This window comes from Myxocyprinus asiaticus, chromosome 30 (genome assembly GCF_019703515.2).
Source record: "Myxocyprinus asiaticus isolate MX2 ecotype Aquarium Trade chromosome 30, UBuf_Myxa_2, whole genome shotgun sequence".
Classification (NCBI taxonomy): Eukaryota; Metazoa; Chordata; class Actinopteri; order Cypriniformes; family Catostomidae; genus Myxocyprinus; species Myxocyprinus asiaticus.
The window spans coordinates 36010048-36031896 of NC_059373.1; the positions used below are offsets into that span (position 1 = coordinate 36010048).

At 40.0% G+C, this 21849-nt stretch overlaps 1 protein-coding gene across 2 annotated transcripts in view; it reads left to right on the top strand.

Annotated features, from left to right (window-relative positions):
- LOC127420758 (solute carrier family 66 member 2) overlaps nucleotides 1-21849 on the top strand; it is a 58869-nt gene that overhangs the window by 17421 nt on the left and 19599 nt on the right. For both annotated transcript variants that reach the window (XM_051663288.1, XM_051663289.1), the window contains one exon: nucleotides 17117-17333. In XM_051663288.1, coding sequence (XP_051519248.1) covers nucleotides 17117-17333 — 217 coding nt within the window. The remainder of the gene's footprint in view (nucleotides 1-17116; nucleotides 17334-21849) is intronic.

A 21849-nucleotide genomic window follows, 5' to 3' on the forward strand; every position in this document is an offset into this window, starting at 1 on the left:
ACCTGCCATGGGATTATAATGAGCCGCCTGGAATACCATTTCCCGACGGCTTCGTAGTATCAAAAGTTGGGTTGTATCTTCTTTAGTCTGAGCGTCCTGTGTCACTCTATACAACCGCTCCTTTATAATCACAAAATAGGGGTATGAAAGGGCGATGTCAGGCTGGAGTCGTTGACCATTGATGACTCTCACTTGGTCGAAGGTGTGTTTGAGGGTTTTGTCTCGCGACTGCTCCAAAGGGAAATCCCCCTCAGGGAATTCCCTGAGAAGGGGAGGGGCTGCAGCCTCTCCCCCTCTCTCGTCATTATGACATGGAGCTGTCGAGGACGGCCCCGGCTCCGCCTCCCCTGCCAGAGCATTGCACATTGCATATCTCCCTAATTTAATACAGGACCCATCCGCACAAATTCCCTTTAATAAATCTCAAAATCAGCGGATGGGTGAGGCAGGAACTAACCGCGGCCTCCACTCTATGCTTTTTCCCCCGGAATTTAATCGTCAGAGTCACCACTGGATACTTGTGAATATCCCCGTGCACACATTTCACCCTCACCGTTTTAGCTGTGCCCAAAGCCTCGGGTTGAACCAAGCGTTGGTGGATAGTGGTTTGATTACACCCGGTGTCCACCAACGCTTGGTGAGTACCCCCCTTGACACTTACCGGTATCCGGTACGCTCCGGCCTGGTCGGGGGCAGCCTGTGGGAGGGCAGAGACCCACACCACTGTCCCCAGCTCCATCAGAGGGCACTGATCCCGGAAGTGGTCCGGGTCCCAGCACCTCCAGCAGGCTGGCCCAGGCACTACGCCCGCACTTGAGTTGGGAGGGAGAGAGGGAGAGCAGCGGGGCATCGGGGTAGGGGAAGGTGTCGCCTCCCACGCCCGGTGAGCTGGTCTCGGTGGCTGAAGTCCTCCTCGTCTGCGTGGGGCAGGAACGGGCCCTGGGGAGAGAGCAGAACGAGAGGAGAGAGGAGAGAGGGGAGGGGGATGAGACAGGGGAAAACACGAGGAGGGGAGAGAGAGTAGGAGGGCTCTTCCGCCCTCGGGATTGCCGCCATGTGGTCCTCCGCAAGCCGGACGGCTTCCTCCAGCAACGCCAGGCGGTGGCACTGGACCCACTCCGCCGTCCCTTTTGGCAGTCGATGTATTAGTTGCTCCAGTACCACCTGGTCGATGATCCCGTCGACGCCGCGGTCCCCCGCTAGCAACCATCTTCGGCAGGCGTCGCGGAGCCATTGGGCGAAGGCAAATGGGCAGTCGGAGCGCTCCAGCTTCAGGTTCTGGAAGCGTTGATGATTCTCTTCCGGACTCCGACCAACCCATTGTAGGATGGCTTTCTTCAAGTCACCGTAAGCCAGGAGGCTCGTTGCCGGCAGTTGTTGAGCCGCGAGCTGGGCTTCCCCGGACAACAGCGGAATAAGTCGGGCTGCCCACTGGCCGAGCGGCCAGCCCCAGATCTCGGCGGTGCGTTCAAACAAGTCCAGGAACACCTCGGAGTCATCCGCCGTCCCCATCTTCTGTAACGCAGGCGGGGGCAACGGCGTGTGGGTATCCAGGGTCGCGGTCGGGGACGCCTCCTGGCTGACGAGGCTCCGGATCGCCTGCCGGTCCTCTGCTTGAGCGTAGGAGCTCCACAAACCGGTGATCTTGATCTTGCCGGAGCTCAAGCAGGCTTTGCTGGTGGTTCCAATGTAAGCCAGCGAGGGCTTGGAGGATCTCAGCCAACTGGGAGGACTCTACGGGGCGACTTACATCCATCTTCAAACTTTTCCTGGGTTTCAGCACCAGTGTAACACTTCTCAGTGGAAAGGAGGAGGCGAGAAGCAAGATTTCCTGGTTCAGGTAGGTGTTTAATTGTGCATCCTGACGCTTACAGTTCCACACACACTCGACAGTTTCACAAGCAGATATTTAATTAAAGAGTCCCACTTCATTACATCATCAACATAATAACATATAGCACCATGGCCTTCCTTGCGCCAGTCTCTCTCCCCGTCTGCTGGCGGTGTGGCTCTTTTATGCCGCTCTCCCCGTGCTCACTGAAATTAGAGACAGGTGTTAGATGTAATCTAGCTCAGGTGTAAGCGCCCTTTCTCTCTCTCCGGAGAGATGATTGACCACGCCCCCGCTGCCACAATCACATATACAGTAAATCACTTACAATGGCAGTCTATGGGGCACATGTATTGGAGGGTTTAAAAGTAGAAATGTGAAGTTCCTATTTTTGCAAAGCACTTATATTAATACTTCCATACAACAGTTTGTGTTTGAGGTGTAAAGTAGTCTAAATCATCCGTTTAGCAGTGAATCTACTGTTGTAAGTGGATGAACGTCTGGTTAGGCATTGATTATGCATTTATGGGTCATATGGGTGGAGTTTGCCCATGTAAATGGTCCCTTTCTGGTAATTGTTTAAAAGTTACTGGGTCTACCAACTTTACATGGTCATGACAGGAGTTAAAGTATGGGATCTAACGTTGGTAGTGTAAACTAAGTTAGTAATGATTTTATCACACTAGTTATGATGTTAACATATATTTAAACACATGTTTAAAGGGATAGTTCACCGAAAAATGAAAATCCTCTCATGATTTACTTACCTTTAAGCCATCCCAGATGTGTATGACTTTCCTTCTTCAGCAGAACAATGCAAGTAAACGGGTGCCATCAGGTTGCTGGCTGTTTGATGGTCCAAAAGTCATATTTAGGCAGCATAAAAGTAATCCTTACGAGTCCAGTCAATCAATAAATGTCTTCTGGAATAAATCGATAGGTTGGTGTAAGAAACAAATTGATAATTAAATGTTTTTTTTAACTTTACATCGTTGCTTCTGCCCAGCGCTGTGTTTCTGTTTGAAATGAACTAACTCTCATGATGTTCGTTCCTCTGTTTTATACAGAGCGCACACTTCCGACTTCTCGCGTGAATGCGCCGTAGCGCTTACATCACTGATGTGTCGACTGCTGGCAGGAAGTGATTTTTTAAAGTTAACAAAATTTTCAATTATCGATTTCTTTTTTTAACACAAACGTATCAATTCAGTTCACAAGACATTAATTGATCGACTGGAGTGGATACATTTTATGCTGCCTAAATATGCCTTTTGGACCGTCAAACAGCCAGCAGCCTGATGGCACCCATTTACTTGCATTGTATGGACAAACTGAGCTGAAATCTGCTTGTAAAAATCTGCACTTTGGTTCTGCTAAAGAAGGAAAGTCATACACATCTGGGATGGCTTAAAAGTAAGTAAATCATGAGAGAATTTTTATTTTTGGGTGAACTAAAGTCTTGTGGCTATATTTTCAAAACCGTGTGTATTTTAAAGCTTGATCTTAGGAAAAAAGAAAAACTGTGGCAAAATTTTTGTGAAAGTAGTACGTATTGTAGCAGTTCTGAGGTGAAATGTCCACCGTGTGGCTCTAAAACCAAGTAAAAAACATTTAATCAGCATGGCTGTGATTACCTGCGGCACTCCGCCTGCAGCTGAATCACAGCCATGCTGATGTATGGCCATACAGCACTCTTGCTCGTGTCATATTTCTTTATTAAAATAAATTGATTTAAGTTTTTCCAGGCTGTTGTTATAGTATTTATTGTCCCTCATTAATTTTACACACATTTTGTATATTGAATATGATTAATTACATATTTAAATAAACTATTTATTATATTTTTTAAATATATAATTTCAATGGAAATTTACAGTAATGAATTACTGCTGACAGTTACGGGAGATAAAAAGGTTTGAACATTAACTGTAGCAAAAAAATGAAATGCAAACAAAAATGAAATGCATGGCTTCTGTTTACAAATTCTAAGGGAAACATCATATTCTACACATTGCTTTACGGAGAGCTTACAACCTACAAGCTAAGTCTCGCATTAAGAAATGCTGGTGCTACCAAACTGACTTGGTTACAAAATGATTAGTAGTTACTAAGCTCTTAAGCCCAAAGAATAATTTGATTTTGATGTGAACACTCAGTGTCTGTGTACAGTCGAACGCGAGTTTGTATAGTATACTCCATTTGACAGTGCACGCATATACAGGCGGTTGGCACATGCATGCTATGACTGCTATGAGATGCCTGACAATTTCTCTTCAGGAGTTTAGGCCCATAAATATGTCTTTATATTCCTTCAGAATCTAGTTATACAGATACAGGTATCTCCTGACCTCTTAACACATGCGCTCTTGACGTGCATACACCGATCAGCCACAACTTTAAAACCACCTGCCTAATATTGTGTAGGTCCCCCTCGTGCCACCAAAACAGCTCTGACCCATCGAGGCTTGGACTCCACAAGACCTCTGAAGGTGTCCATTGGTATCTGGCACCGAGACGTTAGCAGCAGATCCTTTAAGTCCTGTAAGTTGCGAGGTGGGGCCTCTATGGATTGGATTGAGATCTGGAGAATTTGGAGGCCAAGTCAACACCTTGAACTCTTTGTCATGTTCCTCAAACCATTCCTGAATAATTTTTGCAGTGTGGCAGGGCGCATTATCCTGCTGAAAGAGGCCGCTGCCATCAGGGAATACCGCTGACATGAAGGGGTGTACATGGTCTGCAACAGTCTTTAGGTAGATGGTACGTGTCAAAGTAACATCCACATGAATTCCAGGACCCAAGGTTTCACAGCAGAACATTGCCCAGAGCATCACACTGCCTCCAGCAGTCTGCCTTCTTTCCATTGTGCATCCTGCTGCATCTCTTCCCCAGGTAAACTATGCACACGCACCCGGCCGTCCACTTGATCTAAAAGAAAACATGATTCATCAGAGCAGGCCACCTTCTTTCATTGCTCCATGGTCCAGTTCTGACCCTCACTTGCCCATTGTAGGCGCTTTCAGTGGTGGACAGGGGTCAGTATGGGCACTCTGACCAGTCTGCGGCTAAGCAGTCCCATAAGCAGCAAGCTGTGATGAACTGTGTGACACTTTTCTACCATGCCAGCATTAAGTTTGTCAGCAATTTGTGCTACAGTAGCTCTTCTGTGGGATCAGACCAGACGGGCTAGCCTTCGCTCACCACGCACATCAATGAGCCTTGGGCGCCCATGACCCTGTCGCTGGTTCACCGGTTGTCCTTCCTTGGACCACTTTTGGTAGGTACTAACCGCTGCATACTGGGAACACCCCAAAAAACCTGCCGTTTTGGAGATGCTCTGACCCAGTCATCTAGCTATCACAGTTTGGCCCTTGTCAAAGTCGCTCAGATCCTTACGCTTGCCCATTTTTCCTGTTCCCAACACATGAAATTCAAGAACTGACTGTTCACTTGCTGCCTAATATATCCCACCCCTTGACAGGTGCCATTGAAACAAGATAATAAATGTTATTAATTTCACCTGTCAGTGTGTTTGTGTATTTTAATGTTGTGGCTGATCAGTGTATCTACTGTTATTGTTTATACCTTTGTCTCCTGTTGTTTAGCAGCAATTACATCATCTAGCATTTCTTCGTGATAGCAACAGCTCAAATGTGTGTATTGCCACCTTGTGGAGCCACTAATTCGTGCAAATAACTCCAGGCACATGCATATTCAACACGTTCAAAGACGCACAATTAGAAAAATCGGGCTGTGCGCATTCAGTTCTCGAGCACTCTGCTGATGACGAGATTTGCATCACCTGTCCTGCATGCAGACGCTCAGTGTTCACGTCTGATTGAAGTATACTTTGGACTTTAGTTTGAACTTTGTCCCAACTTAAGTGTTGACCTTAACTTACCAACCCTACCCAGGACAGCTCATGTGCAACGCTCTCAGTTGAGCTACCGCGCAATTCAGTTGCACTCAAACAAGCTTGTAAATGTTATTTGTTACGTAATTCAAATGTTAAAATTAAGTCATGCACTATAGTAAAAGTGTTTAGATATCATAAGATAACATTGTGTGAGGAACAAGGTGAAAAGTAAGCGTTTATGAATTGAAAATCTGCCATTTTACTTGTGATTGTAAAATCCATGAGACCAGCTATGTACTTTAACGTTTATTCCGCAATGCCTTCCATTGTAATTGCATCGCTGTGAACACAATTTTGTTTTAATACCAACTGAGGAACAGGATGAAGACTCCATGAGACCAGCTATGTATTTTAACGTTTATTCCGCAACGCCTTCCATTGTAATTGCATCACTGTGAACACAATTTTGTTTTAATACCAACTGAGGAACAGGATGAAATTATTTTCTGTGGTAATCAAACCACTGGTGCTGTCGATAGAGTTTAACTTGTATGAAACTTGGAACAAGACTGGATCAGGTAGTGTTTTTTAAATGCTGAATGTTGTACTGACTATTTCAGGCCTGCTGATTTACATGTGGTCGTGGCGTAGCTTGTATCACGGACCTCCCAATGAGTCTAAGCCCAGCTAGAGGTGTTTCTCTTCTCCTGCAGGTTGCTTCTGTTATCTGTGTGTTCCAGACAGCCCTGTTTCCTACAGTGATTCCTGCCACATGGAAGGCTATTTACAGCCCATAATTCCTTACACAAGTGTGCCCACTGATGTGTGCGAGACCTGTCTGTGGTTTGTTCTCTATATGATGAGCCATGAGACTGGACAGGAGTCATGCTATGCACCACGCAGACCTGATACAGTCTTGACACACTTGGTACTTTTGAAGGATGTCTAGATATATCCTGTCAAAGGTTTTTATTTTGTAGTAGAGATATAAAAGAAAAGAGTAGCAGCATTTGTGAAGGGACAGTGTTAAATGGTCAGCTGGAGATGGTACATGAACTTCTTTTGTCAGGTTGTCTTCTAGGGCAGTGGTTCTCAACTGGCCAAAAATGGATTACAGGTCTGTTCTGAAAGCAGGGGAGAAAACTGCTAAATAGTGCAAAGAATAAAAAACAACTAATCATATAATAGTACATAGTTAAATAAATAAATATAAAAGAATGTCTTTGCACACTAAACTATAATGGGAAAAAGTATTTTAACATCAAAAACCCTTTAAATATTTAAATAAGATGTGTTATTTGGACATTTATCAGACACACTCTAATTACTGATAACTTCAATGATGTGCTGGAATTAAAACACATTTTCAATTTTCAATTTAGTTTTCTTATGCAAAATTTTCTCTGCTCTCTCATAATCTGTCCATCAAACACCAGTCTAAAAAATACTTTCTCACACTCTGAATCCCGCTTGTCTCCTCCAGTCAAGCTGCAGACAAAAGCACAGTAATTGATCTGATTTTCAAATGTCATCTGAAATGTCACTGTCGTTAATTATCAATACTTCAATAAAACCTTTTGAAATGTCATAAACTGGTCATCATTGTCCTCTGATGGTGTTGTAGATAACCGTCTGCCAGGCCTGAATCAACATCTCTAAAGTCATCCAACTGAGTTTGCAAGCACGATAATATTTTACGATGGCGATAACACAGCTTGTTTCGTCGCAATGTGGTCTCAGAACTATACATGTCAATCCAAGTCATATTTCACCCCAAAATCAAAAGAAATTATCATTTCTTTTGATAAAATGTAGACTATTTTTAGGACCATTAAGATTTTTTTACATTGTGACAATAAAGCTTATTTTCTCCCAAAATTCTCATTACTGTTATGTAAAAAAAAAAAAGTCTTAATTCTCATTACTGTAATTTGAAAAAACAAAATTATAGAGTTTTTATACTTTAATTTATTATTTGTTGTACTGCCTTTAATTCAGGCTGATTTTAATTTGAAAAAATAAATACAAAATCATTGTAGCAAAAAAAAAAAAATTCTCTGTTATACAGTAAAAATTACTGTATTATATTAATGATAATCAAATTAGAATCATCACTGAGAAAAATAAAATACAAAAGACATGGTAATTACAATTGTGCTTAGTTGTCATGAAAGTAATGTCACAAAAAAAGAAATATTTCAATAAAAGTGTAAACCAGACTTGCTTTGGTCAAGCTTAGGCACGTAAACTTTATTAATGAACTTGATTTTCTTGATTACATGAGGGTGTCAACTAGATTTTAATTCAATTGTTATATTTTTTTAGCCATATTTTGTGGTTATGATATTATTTGATCAATAAATGTAATTTATCAAACAGGATGGAATTTTTAGAGTGCAATAAACAAATCTATAACACAAATCATCACAGAATTCGTGAAAAAAAAACCATTGTGAATACTTTTGTTGTTTACCCACCAAAAATTATGGCACAAATGATATTACAAAAGTACTGACAGGATTAAAGGTTAAGGCCTAATAATGATAGCTTAATTTTTCTTATGCAAAATATATATACACAGATGAGCCAAAACATTATGACCACTCACGGGTGAAGCGAATAACGTTGATCATCTCCTAACAACGCCACATGTCAAGGTATGGGTAGATTAGATGGTAAGTGAACAATCAGTTCTTGTAGTCAACGTGTTGAATGCAGGTGAAATGAGCAGGAGTAAAGACCTGAGCGACTTTGACAAGGGTCAAAATGTTATGGCCACATGACTGGGTCAGAGCATCTCTGAAACGGCAAGGCTTGTGGGGTGCTCCTGTTCAGCGGTGGTGAGTACTTACTGACAGTGGTCCGAGGAGGGACAAACCACAAACAGGCGACAGGGTGTTGGGCACCCAAGGCTCATCGATGCGCAAGGGCAATGAAGGCTATCCCGTCTGGTTCGAACCGTCAGAAGGTCTTCTGTGGCACAAGTCACAGAAAATGTTAATGATGGTTTAGGGAGGCATGTGTCACAACACACAGTGCATCGCACCCTGCTGCATAACCGCAGACCGGTTAGAGTGGCCATGATGTGATCCCTGTCCAGTGTACACCGTCGAAAGTGCCTACAACGGGCACTCAAGCATCAGAACTGGACCTTGGAGCAGTGGAAGAAGGTCACCTGGTCTGATGAGTCTCGTTTTCTTTTACATCACGTGGACAGCCGTGTACATGTGCGCCGTTTACCTTGGGAAGTGATGGCACCAGGATGCACTGTGGGAAGACGACAAGCCGGTGGTGGGAGTGTGATGCTTTGGGAAATGTTCTTCTGGGAAACCCAACCATTCATGTTGATGATAATTTGACACTTGCCACCTACCTAAAAATCGTTGCAGACCAGGTTCACCCCTTCATGTCGTGGCCTCTTTCAGCAGGATAATGCGACCTGCCACACTGCACACATTGTTCGTGAATGGTTTGAGGAACATGATGAAGAGTTCAAGGTGTTGCCCAGATCTTAATCAGATTGAGCATCTGTGCGATGTGCTGGACCAACAAGTCCGATCCATGGCGGCTCCACCTCGCAACTTACAGGACTTAAAGGATCTGCTGCTTATGTCTTGGTGCCAGATACCACAAGACATCTTCAGGGGACTTATAGAGTCCATGCTGTTTTGGGGGCACGCGGAGGACCAACAGCATATTAGGCATATATGACCATTAGGTGGTCATAATGTTTTGGCTCATCAGTGTGTTTTTTTTTTTTTTTTTTGATTTTGGGATAAAATATGTCTCAGATGTGTTTGTTTGTGATGACATGATCAAAAAGAGATTTTTCAGTTCTAGTGATGAGACCGTTGAATATTTCTCTCCTGACAGGCTCAGATCTCATCTTTCAAATTAGGTGTGAATAAATTCAGAATCAGTTTGAATTGCTTGAAAATGCTTTGAAATACTGTAGATATCCTTTTAAAATGGAAAATGTCTTTTCCTTTACATGGTGATCAAATTCTGCTTCTGTTACTCATTGTACCTGTGTATTGAGTTTATCTGCCATTATCCACTCATCGATATCTGCATAAAATATTACATATGTTTTTCATTATTCCATTGCGGGAATTCATGCCAAGTTGATTTCCCAGAAATGGTTTGGAAGAGCGGTAAAGATAAGAACTCATGGTACAGTAACTTGTTTGGAAAACTGTGGCATGGCCATGTGCTGTCTTTGCTCAGCAGTCACGCTGATGTCTGTGTGGGTTGTGATGACTCGGCCGGCGCACTGAGAGTTCCACATTGGCCACAGTCATTAGTGTAATATGGCTGACCTCATAATCAATGTGAGGACAATTAGTCATTCATGCCTTTTCTTAATGTGGTTCCTACAAGTGTGTCACTTTTAATGTTCACTTTCGCCTAGCTGACCTTTTGCTACAAGTACTTGCTTTTTAAATTTCCTTCTAAAACTTGATATTTAAATTTTCTGAATAAATTGTGAGTGCTGTTTGCCCATGCAAAACTCACTGCTAGATGCTAGGGTGTTGTGGGTGGTTGCTAGGGATTTGCTTATTGGCCCAAGTCAGAAGAGCCCACCCACACATCTGGCATATTACACAAATTGCGATGTTTTTCAAATCTTAACGGCTGACTGTCGCCACTGTCATTTTGCGAGTAATGAAATTGGGACGCTCAATGCAATTAAAATTCTCAAGTTTATTCATGACAATTCACCGTGGTGCAACATAAGCGGCCGAGGCATTTTTGCCCCGTTTAACTCTTAAACGCATACTTCGGGTCTTTAGTGACCCAGGACCTCATTCCGCCACCTGTCCCTCTTCCATTTTTTTTTTGGAGTTATGCCCACAACTTTTTAGTATTCCTCAAGCTTTCTCTTCTGAATAGTGTACATTTTTTTTCTTTTTTTTTTTTTATTGGCCAAAAGTTTATAGGGTCATTAGAGCTATGAACTAGTGTCATGTATGTTTTTTATTTTTTATTTTTTTATAGCACTTCCATAAATTATATTTTTATGATTATTTCAGATCTGTATAAGATTACTATCACAGGATATCTATTTATTTGGTTGTTAAAAGCCAATTGAGTACTATAACACATTGATTTTCTGTGTGACAGTGGACAACTGTATTATACCTGCTATTTCTTACTCAATGTGGCACTGATGTTTCAGTGATTGACTTGATTTACATTTGACATTGCTACTTGATGAAGAAGCCACATGGAAGTAAACTATAGCAAGTGTAACACATGAACACAATTGTCATTTGGGTGTACTATTGAAATTATGTAATTTGTGCATCTATTTAGACCCAATAAGTGCCTGAGAAAATACATATGTGTAGCTTATGTGTTATGTTTAGCTCAATATGTGTTTGACAGGCAGTTATGTCTCATGAAATGTCAGCGTGAAAGTCATGAATCTTGTTCTAGATTTGTCCTGATTTGTTGCATTATCTCTTTGATACATGAAAAATAAATCATCAAAATAAATCAGAATATATTCTATTCTATTATTTTCTAATTGTCTTGAAAATATGGTCATTTTATAGATCCATTTGTTATAGATATACGTATCAGGGCCCTTATTCACAAAAAATCCTAAGGCTAAAATTAGCTCCTAACCAGAGGTGGGTAGTAACGTGCTACATTTACTCTGTTACATTTACTTGAGTAACTTTTTTGGGAAAAAAAAATTACTTTTAGAGCAGGTTTAGAAGTGAGTACTTTTTACTCTCACTCAAGTAAATTTCTAATGAAAAAAATTACTTTTACTTCTTTACAATGGATGGCATTCCTGCCGTTACATTACTGGGTTTAATTTGAATGAATGCATAATTTATTGAGAGATTATTGAATGGGACTTTTACGACAGCGTAAGTTCACAGCTGCGTGCGCTGTCACAGACTGTAACTCAAGCCGAGTCCATCACTGCTGCAGCATCATGCTCTTCTAAGTGAAACACTTTCTTCGCTCTGCACAGTGAAAAAAGAATAGTTTCGTCAAGACAAGTGGATATTTCAAGATTGAAATTGCAGATCTAACTTAAAGCAGCACGCCTTAAGTAGGTTGTGGCTCTAGTGATAACGCAGGCTTTTCTGTGTCATGGTGATGGTCATTTTCAGGGTGATAATGTAAGTGGGCTCTTATGACATTAGTTTTTAAGTGTACATTTTTAAATCAGTGCAGCAATATATCAGTGTGCTTTGTCCCGCATGTCATGAGCAGTATTTACGCATTTACCCCGTGCCCTCGCAGGGGTACTGGAAACAATCGTAGCTACTTTCGGCTGATTAACTGTATAAATCCATGTAAACATCCAAGTTAAGTGTATGCCTTTTGCTCTACCGAACATGTGATTGACAACTGGCGCACAAACAGACAGCATTTCTGCGTGTGGTGCCCTACGCCGGCTGCATGCTCTGTGTTTAGGGAGCGGCGGTACTGCTGTACAGAACTAATGATCTAAATTAATTTTTTTCGACACTGAAAACTGTAACTACACTGAACTAACAACTAAAAGCTATGAAATAGTGAAAGTAGGCATTAATGAAGCATGATCTTGCTTTGGCTTATATTTCAGCATTATATATAATGTCCCTCTGGGACATTGTTCATGTTTTACCGTAATAATTACTAGAAAGGTTTCCAAACCTCTCTTCTTATTGACAAATTCATCCAGGTCTGACAAGAGCCCTTAAAGGGATAGTTCACCCAAAAATGAAAATTCTCTCATCATTTACTCACCCTTATGCCATCCCAGATGTGTATGACTTTCTTTCATCTGCTGAACTCAAATGAAGATTTTTAGAAGAATTGTCTCAGCTCTTTTGGGCCATACAATACAAGTGAATGGGTGCCAACACTTTAAAGCTCAAAAAGTAATCCATAAGACTCCAGTGGTTAAAGCAATATCTTTAGAAGCGATATGATAGGTGTAGATGAGAAACAGATCACTTTCAAATTCTTCTTCATGTGTTTTTGGTGATTCACATTCTTCTCTGCTTATCACCCCCTGCTGTGCTGGGAGAAGAATTTCTAGCAAAAAATTACTTAAATATTGATCTGTTCATATCACTTCAGAAGATATGGATTAAAACAATGGATTTGTATGGATTACTTCTATGATGCCTTTTTATGTGCTTTTTGGACCATAAAAATGTTGCCACCCATTCACTTGCATTGTACTGACCTACAGAGCTGAAATAGTCTACTAAAAATCTTCATTTGTGTTCTGCAGAAGAAAGAAAGTCATACACATCTGGGATGGCATGAGGGTGAGTAAATGAGGTGAGAATTTAAATTTTTGGGCGAACTGTCCCTTTAAAGTGATAGTTCAACCATAATTTAATATTCTGTCATCATTTCCCTACCCTCATGTAGTTCCAAACCCGTTTGACCTTCTATATTCTGTGGAACACAAAAGATGTTAGACAGAATGTTAGGGAATGACAGTCTCAGTCACCATTCACTTTCAAAATATAGTGAAAAACATTCACGAAAGGCAAACATTCTGTCAAAAATCTCCTTATTGTGTTGCATAGAAGAAAGAAAGTCATATGGGTTTGGAACAACATGATGGTGAATGATGACAGAATTTCCATTAATAATAATAAAAATAATAATTCTGTAATACATGTTAAATGTGTATTGTGTAATGGTATATAAGGGAGTTAATGTCTATTATGTCATTTGTGAAAGTAACGAGTTACTCACTACTTGTACTCTTTTAATTAGATACTTTCTTACTCTTACTCAAGTAATTATTTATGTTAGCACTTCTGCTTGAGTAATTATTTTTTTTAAAGGAATTGTACTTTTACTTGAGTACAGTTTTTGGCTGCTCTACCCACCTATGCTCTTAACATGAAAATTTAGGAGCACCTCTTAAAAATTTGGGGTTTGTCACTCCTAATTTTAGGGCTTGTAAAATTTTCATCTAAGAGTAATGAACCATTTTATCACTAAACGTAGCTCCTAAACCCACGACAGCCTAGAAGTCCTCCTGAGAACTTCTCAGTCCCTAAGAGTGACTCTCAAATGATCCGAAGCATGCCTGCTGTCGTCAATCCACATGAAAAACAATGTTTTTGAATATTATTATGACATGAACCTTTTAAAAAGGTATCGCCAGAATCGTAATTGAGTCGGTGTATTTTAATAATATAACATTATAACATTATAAACATTATAATATTGACATTGACCTTTAAAAAAGGTATTGTCTGAACCTTGAGGGTTTTTGAATTATTGCATAGTTAGTTAGAGAAGTAGATACCACTCCTATGATTCGAAACAACCCAATTCCAACAGAGGTAAATGTTTTGACAATGCGCGTGGTCTTTTGACCACAGGCAAAATGAAACTGTGTAGCGCAGATGAATTGGGAATTTCTGTCAGAATAATCATCTATCAAACTATATATGCCCTCTCCAGACCGCATATCGTCCGCAAATTCACAATGTACTGTATGTTTTCCAGTGGTACATGCTCGCTTCAGAGAAAAAATATGGCATATATATATTTGTTATATATGTTATATATATATTCCTCTATCTGTCTATGAAGAATTTGCTGACAAATAGTGCTTCCCTGTCTACCAATCACTTTGGATGATTTAAAAGAGTGCACTCATAAAATGTGACATCATCCATAGCAACGAGGTCAACACTGCCTTGCTGTTATATTATGTTTTCCTTTTGTAAAACTTGCTCTTATCAGTTTTGTGAATAGGTTTTATGCAAAAACTCCTAGCTAGGAACTCTTTGGAGAACTAAAAATATTTGTGAATACTGGCCCAGGTCTCTAAAGACCTGAAAATGTAAAAATGTTTGGTAAACTTCCCATGCATTTAAGGGTTAATGCGTATGATATTCTGGTCCCTATGGCTCTTTCAATTAGGGTCTATTGGATTTATTTTTGCCAATTTTATCATCTGCCATGCAAAAAGCCTGATCGCTTAGAAACATCATAAAACACCTCTCCTCAACTACGTGCCCAGTTTGAGTTATCATTCATATCCATTGCACAAATGGTGCCAGGCACGTTACACTGCACATTTTTTTTTTACTTTGCCTTAGAGGTTTGTTCATAGCCTTATCCCTATGAATGAACAAAAGTAATGAGGCATAGTTTTTAATGGGGAAACACTAGGATTATCCCAACACACTTGGATCTAGGCTTGGATCCTTCTTCAAAGTGTTTTGTGAGCATGGCTGATATCATAGAAAGCCTGAATCTCTGGATTTATGTTTTACTTTTCCAGTACTACACTAAAGATATTATTTTTTTCCTTGCTTCAGTCCAGTCTAGACCCATCATAGCAATGCTTTGACCTATGTTCATTTGTGTCATTGTTCTCTTTTTAGCTTTGTCCCTTAAGCCCTAACATTTCTTCATGCCACCTTGACATGGCCCTGGTAATGTGGTTTCGGCCCCTGGTTGTCCTTTGTTGCTTTGACATTTTCAATGTTGTTTATGAGAATAACTGTTGTTGAAGCTTCCAGTGTCCTTTGATTTGAAATGCCCTTCTCTTCCACCAACGAACTGGCAGAAAGCTTGAAGGCTTATGAGCTCTCAGACTCCATCCACATGAGGTCAGAAATAATTGGCAAACTGGATCATTTTAGGTCAGAATTCAGTCAGAATCATCGGTCCTGAGTTTCTAGAGTTCTGAGAACTGGATGATCATTGTAAAGCTCTGGTATCAGTTACTGTGTTGGGGATCTAAGGGAGCTTTTGGTGCAGACCCGAGTCTGTTTGACATCAGAATTCATTTTGTTCGATTGGTATGAAAATAGTTTTTTGAATTCAGATGCACACCAGCAAACCACACTGAGTCCACTTGAAAAGGTGGTCTTCATGTGAGAACACCAGTACTTTTTTTATATTGGTCTCGTGGAAGTGATTGCAATATATAATCTTTGCATGCGCCTGGTAGCACATATTCAATAAAAAGCATTTCTCAGCTAGTATCTAGCACTCTGTTGCCCCCTTGAGCTCTGAGGTTTGTTACCACCACAGTAACGTACAAGCGCATGTTAAGTGTGTACAATGTGATCCTGCGTCCCCTAATTATCATGTATACCCTGATGAGCCAATCAGGCAACAGGCTCATTGATGTACGAGGGGAAACAAAAGCTATCCTGTCTCATCCGGTCCAACAGAAGCTGTAATGTGGCACAAGTCACAGAAAATTTAAATGATGGTTATGGGAGGAATGTGTCACAACACAGTGCATTTTACTCTGCTGCATGTGCGGCTGCATAGCAGCAGACTGGTCAGAGTGCCCGTGATGACCCCAGTCCACCATCGAAAGCACCTACATTTGGCATATGAGTGTCGGAACTGGACCTTGGAGCAGTGGAAGTAGGTCGCCTGCCCTGATGAGTTCCGTTTTCTTTTACATCATGTGGACGGCCGTGTACATGTGTGCCGTTTACCTGAGGAAGTGATGGCACCAGGATGCTTTGTGGGAAGACGACAGTGTGATGTGTGATGCTCTGGGCAGTGTTCTGCTGGGAAACCCTGGATGTAAATTTGTTATGTGCCACCTACCTAAACATCGTTGCAAACCAGGTGCACTCTTTCATGGTAATGGTATTTCCTGATGGCAGTGGCCTCTTTCATGGAGGATAATACGCCCTGCCACACTCCACACATTGTTCAGGAATGGTTTAAGGAACATGATGAAGAGTTCAAGGTGATGTCCCTGCCTCCAAATTCACCAGATCTCAATCAGATTGAGCATCTGTGGGATGTGCTGGACCAACAAGTACAATCCACGGCAGATCCACCTCGCAACTTATAGGCCTTGAAGAATCTGCTGCTAATGTCTTGGTGCCAGATACCACAGGACACCTTCAGGGGTCTTGTAGAGTTCATGCTTCGGCGGGTCGCCTTTTTTTGGTGGCACGTGGAGGACCAACAGCATATTAGGCAGGTGGTCATAATGTTTTGACATATCAGTGTACATTCTGGATGATGCCGAGCTACAGTCACCTTATCCAAGTTTGTTAGTAGTACTAAAGCATTTACATGACATTTTAAAAAGATGGTAATCAAACTTTAAAAAGTGCTTGTAAATGTACTGAATGCGAAATGAGACCTGTAGGGAAAGGGGTGGAATCAAATTCAGGTTTGAACAAAACCTTAGAGAGTCTCTGGTCTAATATATATCTAATACTATCTGACATTATGTTTCAACCCTCCATCCATACTAATATACTGTTGACCATAATCCATGCATATTTGTGTGAAATGTTTCAGTTTTCTAAGAAGCAAATTGCTGAAAGGAGGAACTTGATAAATTCATTACTACCCAAAAGTGCCTCTGGCTCTTAAGTTTACTGCATTAAACAAAGAAGAATTGAAGTTTTCTTTCCAATATAACTTTTAATACTCTGTCTCTTTCTGAATCACAGACTTTGACTGGAACTACTTCTGGTCTTGGAGTCGATTTGTGGATTATCTGCAGTGTGTTGTGGCTTTCACAGTGCTGACAGCCTATGTGACGTATCTGCTGTTGGACTCGGTTCTGTTCGTAGAGTCCCTGGGTTTTCTGGCCGTGTTCACTGAAGCCATGCTGGGAACTCCACAGCTCTACTGCAACTATCAGAACAAATCTACTGAAGGCATGAGGTTAGTACGACTGATGTTCTAGTAAACGGTCACTAATTGGGAGAGGGAAATGGCCTGATAAAACCCCAATGCATTAAGGTGGTTTTCTTTCAGATTCTGTCAATCCCTGGTGCTTTTTCGTCATCAGCTTGCATCATCACAAATGTGCTAATGATGGAGAACACAACGCGGGTCACTATATTTGAGTGTTTTTATTAATTTAATGTCATATGCACACCAGAATGAATGACACTTGCGCCTCTGTGCGTCAGATTCCATAATTCACTAGAAATGCATGTCTAGCAGAAGGCGATTTATCTGCTGTTCGCAAACGGTTTTTTTTGAGGAGACAACTGGTTGTAAGTAATGCATTTGCAGCCCTACTTATGCTCCCCTGTCATTCATGGTACACGTATGTGTGTGTTTTTGTGCAACTGATGATGCTGTCATGCTTAAATCTGCAAAAACGCATGCGCAAGTTATTTTACTTCCTGAATGAATACGGACCTGAGTCCAGGTTGCTTTCTCACTCATGCAAACCGTGATGGTGGAAATGTTTGGCAATGTGATGAGCTCTATTCGTTTATGGGTGCTCTGAGTGTTCAGAAAGCTTTGTGTCAGTTTGGAAGAATTTACCTATACCAAATAGCTTTTAGCGTAGAATATATTTAAGCAATTAAGCGGGATGGTTAACTTAAATGTTTTGATCATTAGCATGTTTCTTAATGCGTGCTTGAAAACAAATCAGTACCAAACTGGCATTGAGAAAATGAGCTCAATGAAAAGCATGTGTTTTCCACCAAGCTTCCGTGCATTGCATTTATTAACTTAGCTGTAATATTAATGCAGAAGTTATCAACCATAACACCACCAGCATGTGGCCTCCGTGTGCAAACAAGCTCCCTTTCTAAGATTCTAAATAGCAAACCTGTTCAACCTTAGGGTTTTTTTTTTTTTTTGGAATTCTGCCTGAAACTGACATACTCAAATCTGAAGGCTCCTCTTACCCACATACAATGATGTAAATGTAAAATTTTGGTCTCATTTTAAAGGAAACTTAATTATTGTTTAATTATCAATAATCAATAATTGTTATTGTATTTGTTCAAACTACTGTAATAAACACAAAAAAATAGGCGCTTTTGATTTTTTTCTTTTTTTTTTCTTAGAATTATGTCTTTGAAAGTGTATAAATCAAGCCCTGTATGCTCTTTTTATATATGGCAAGTTTTGTTTGATTCCACTAGATGGCAGCAAACACTGAAAAAAGATTTTGTTTCTCTATCGTTTACCATTCAAAAGGTATTACTATGAAACCGAAGTGAGGCAAAGTGGCCTTTTAGTGTCTCCAAGGTCCCGGGTTATCCAAAATGCAAAAACAAGCTATAACAAACTATATTACACCAAAAATCCTACTTTTACTATTTGGTATACATGACAACAGCACTTACAAGGATTCCCAAACAGGTTTTCTTATCTTCATTTCAGAGACACACAAAATATTAGTAATGGGATAGATGAAAATGAGACCTGTTTTTATTTATTTATAATATCATAACAAATGTATAAACTAATATAAAATGTAAAACAGTAATATACTGTAACAATAATACAAAATGCAATAGTGCAAACATGCAAACTTTTCTTTAGAACAAGCAAATATTGAATGAAAAGACAATAAACAGCTAAATAAATTGCAAACACAAACTATAATAAGTGTTTGCAATTTATATATTACATTATATAACAATCTAGTTGCTCTAAAACAGCCTCAGCACCAACAAAAACTCTCTTTTGCTGCATGTTTTGCTTTTTTGGAGCCATATTGAGATTAATAATAAACTATAAAAATAAAGTGTGTGTGCGCATCTGCAAGTGCTTCGGCAATATGAAGTGCGTCTCACATGAGTGCACGTTACAGGCCTCATGTTGACACCCAATTGCTCACAGACTATGATGATGATTATCTCAGGCTCTGATTGGTCGGGAGGGAAAGATTGACATATCTTTGGACAGCTTAGATCATCAGCTTTCCAATGATATGTGTCTCGTCATTATCCGTGGACGACACCATATTTTGCAGATTTTATGATAATAACAACCTATGTTCTGCACTTTCGGTGTTTACGAATATAAAAGATCTTTGCGATTCATTCGGCGATCATTTGATCTGTTGTTTTATTCCAACAAAATAAACTAAATATACATAATCTGGAGAATGAGAGCTTTTGTTTATGCTTGTCTATGTTCATCAAATCTGCGATATGAAAAATATTCAAATTCATAATCATACTTGATTTTTATCTGTATATTGGTTGTGGAAGTGGGAATTGAAACATTCAAATGTTGTGCGATGTAAAATAAATAAAAATATGATGGTTTTGTGTGAAAAGTAGAGGGTCTAAGCTTTGTAATGATACCACATATGACTGTTAATGTTCCGTCAGGACATATAAATATTGAATATATCATGATTATATAATTTTCAACCCGGGGGCGGGTTTAAGAGTTGTATTGGTTAACAGGATTCATCATTTATAAACTTTGCCTGGGAGCGGGTAAGGGGAAGGTGAGCTGGTACATTCTGGGTAATGGGGTAATTGTTCCTACGAAGGGCCAAAAATCAAATTTGATTGAGGGCCGTGGGCCAAAAGAGCATTTTTTTACCTTTACAAAGGTCATTTTTTTCATTTTTTTCCCATCATCCTTTTATGTCAAATACTTGAAACAATTAATAAAACAATGAACATTAGATATGAGATATGAGAGATATGAGTCATACACCAAAAGTGGTTAATTTTCTGTAAAATTATTTTTGTATCATTAATAATGTTTTATTTTACACATCCTATTTTTGTTAATATTATTATTAAATTCATTGTAGCATTTGGTATTTTTAGCATGGGAGCATGACACCGAACTGATGCGGAGCACCATCTGTGCTCGTTTATGGCGCGCGGGCATCTGCCACTGACTCTGCAAAAAAAATGCACAACGGACGGGACAAAACAAATAATGTTCAGCAAAAATTCAAATGAAGAACGTGATGTATATATTCATTTGGAACTAGATAGACTGCAGGGGAATATTTTGCCGAGAGCCTCCTTGAATTTCCAACCCTGGATTGAACTAGAGATGGATATGAGAGATGTAACAGGTGTTTACGTGTCTCTCTTCATCATGCAGCTGGGACAATACACAAAGCATTTTTGCTATTTCTGCCTTTCTTGCAAATGTGCTGCATTATGACTAATGAGGGAGTACCAAGATATGAAAGTCCCATGTGCTTGCAATGTTAACAATTTTTGTTGATTATAAACAGGAACGATATAGTTTTATCACGTCGCTCGCATACAGAGACGTGGTATAACACCAGTTGCATGTCGAATTAACAGGTTTAGAAACAGGTTTAGTTTATACATCTGTAACATCTTAAGTTCAGTAACTATGCGAAAAAAGCGCTTCCTCACTGCACATGCTCACACTTCTGACACTGCTGACAGCTTCACGAGAGAGAAAGTGAGAAACAGAGCGGATTTACTCACGCAGCTTCTGGAATTGCAGTTTGATACAAATACAAGTTTATTGATTTGATTTGTTCATCTGTATCTATTGGTTTACTAATTCGTAGCTGCACTGTAAAGTGAATAAATGTGTGCAGGAATTTCCTGCATTATGAACGTGGAAATTGTGGGAATTATTCCATGCTGAATTTCAGGCATGAAACTGTATAATATTAAAATATTAAAGTTGCCCTGGTTCCCCTCCTTTATGATTTCATTATAAAAAAAATAAATAAAAAAAACATAACTCTGCAATCTATTAAATTAATGCAATGAAAAGCTGCATCAATTTTATTGATTTTTTTCACTCTTGTCATATACGTCAAGGCGGGCCAAATCAAAGGTCATCACGGGCCAACTTTGGCCCGCAGACCCTAGTTTGGGCATCTCTGGACTAGAGAATATGTGTCTACGTCATTCGATTCTTAGCTTTTCTCCACATTATTCATGAGAAGTAAGGCTTCCATCCAATCAGCGGAGAATTCAAAATCACTCACGGACGGGACAGCAGTCCCAACCCAAGTTCTACAATACTCATGGAACAGATATGGGAGGCGCTTTTACTTTAAAATCATGGTGAGATCGACATAACTCACCAGAACGGACCACAGTCCATAACCGGTGTGGAGCGAACATGTTTGTTGGCTGCAGTTCTGCTACTCTAGCACTCCAGAAAATAAAGCAGCTGTTTTTTTTATTCGCATATTCTATCGCATCTTCTCCGTACGTCTAATCAAGAACAGGATAGCATAACTGCTTGTTAAAAAACAGAAGATGATGAAAACCAATAACTCAAAAGCCATATAAATGCTCTTTTGATATTTTTTACATCATGGGAGTGAAATATGCCAGTCACTCATGTTTGCTTGTCAGACTTCCTGCTCAACTGGTTTATGGAACACTGTTGCTAAACTGCAGGAATTGCAGGAATATAAATACATTAGATTACATTAGATATAATATGTTAAACAGTC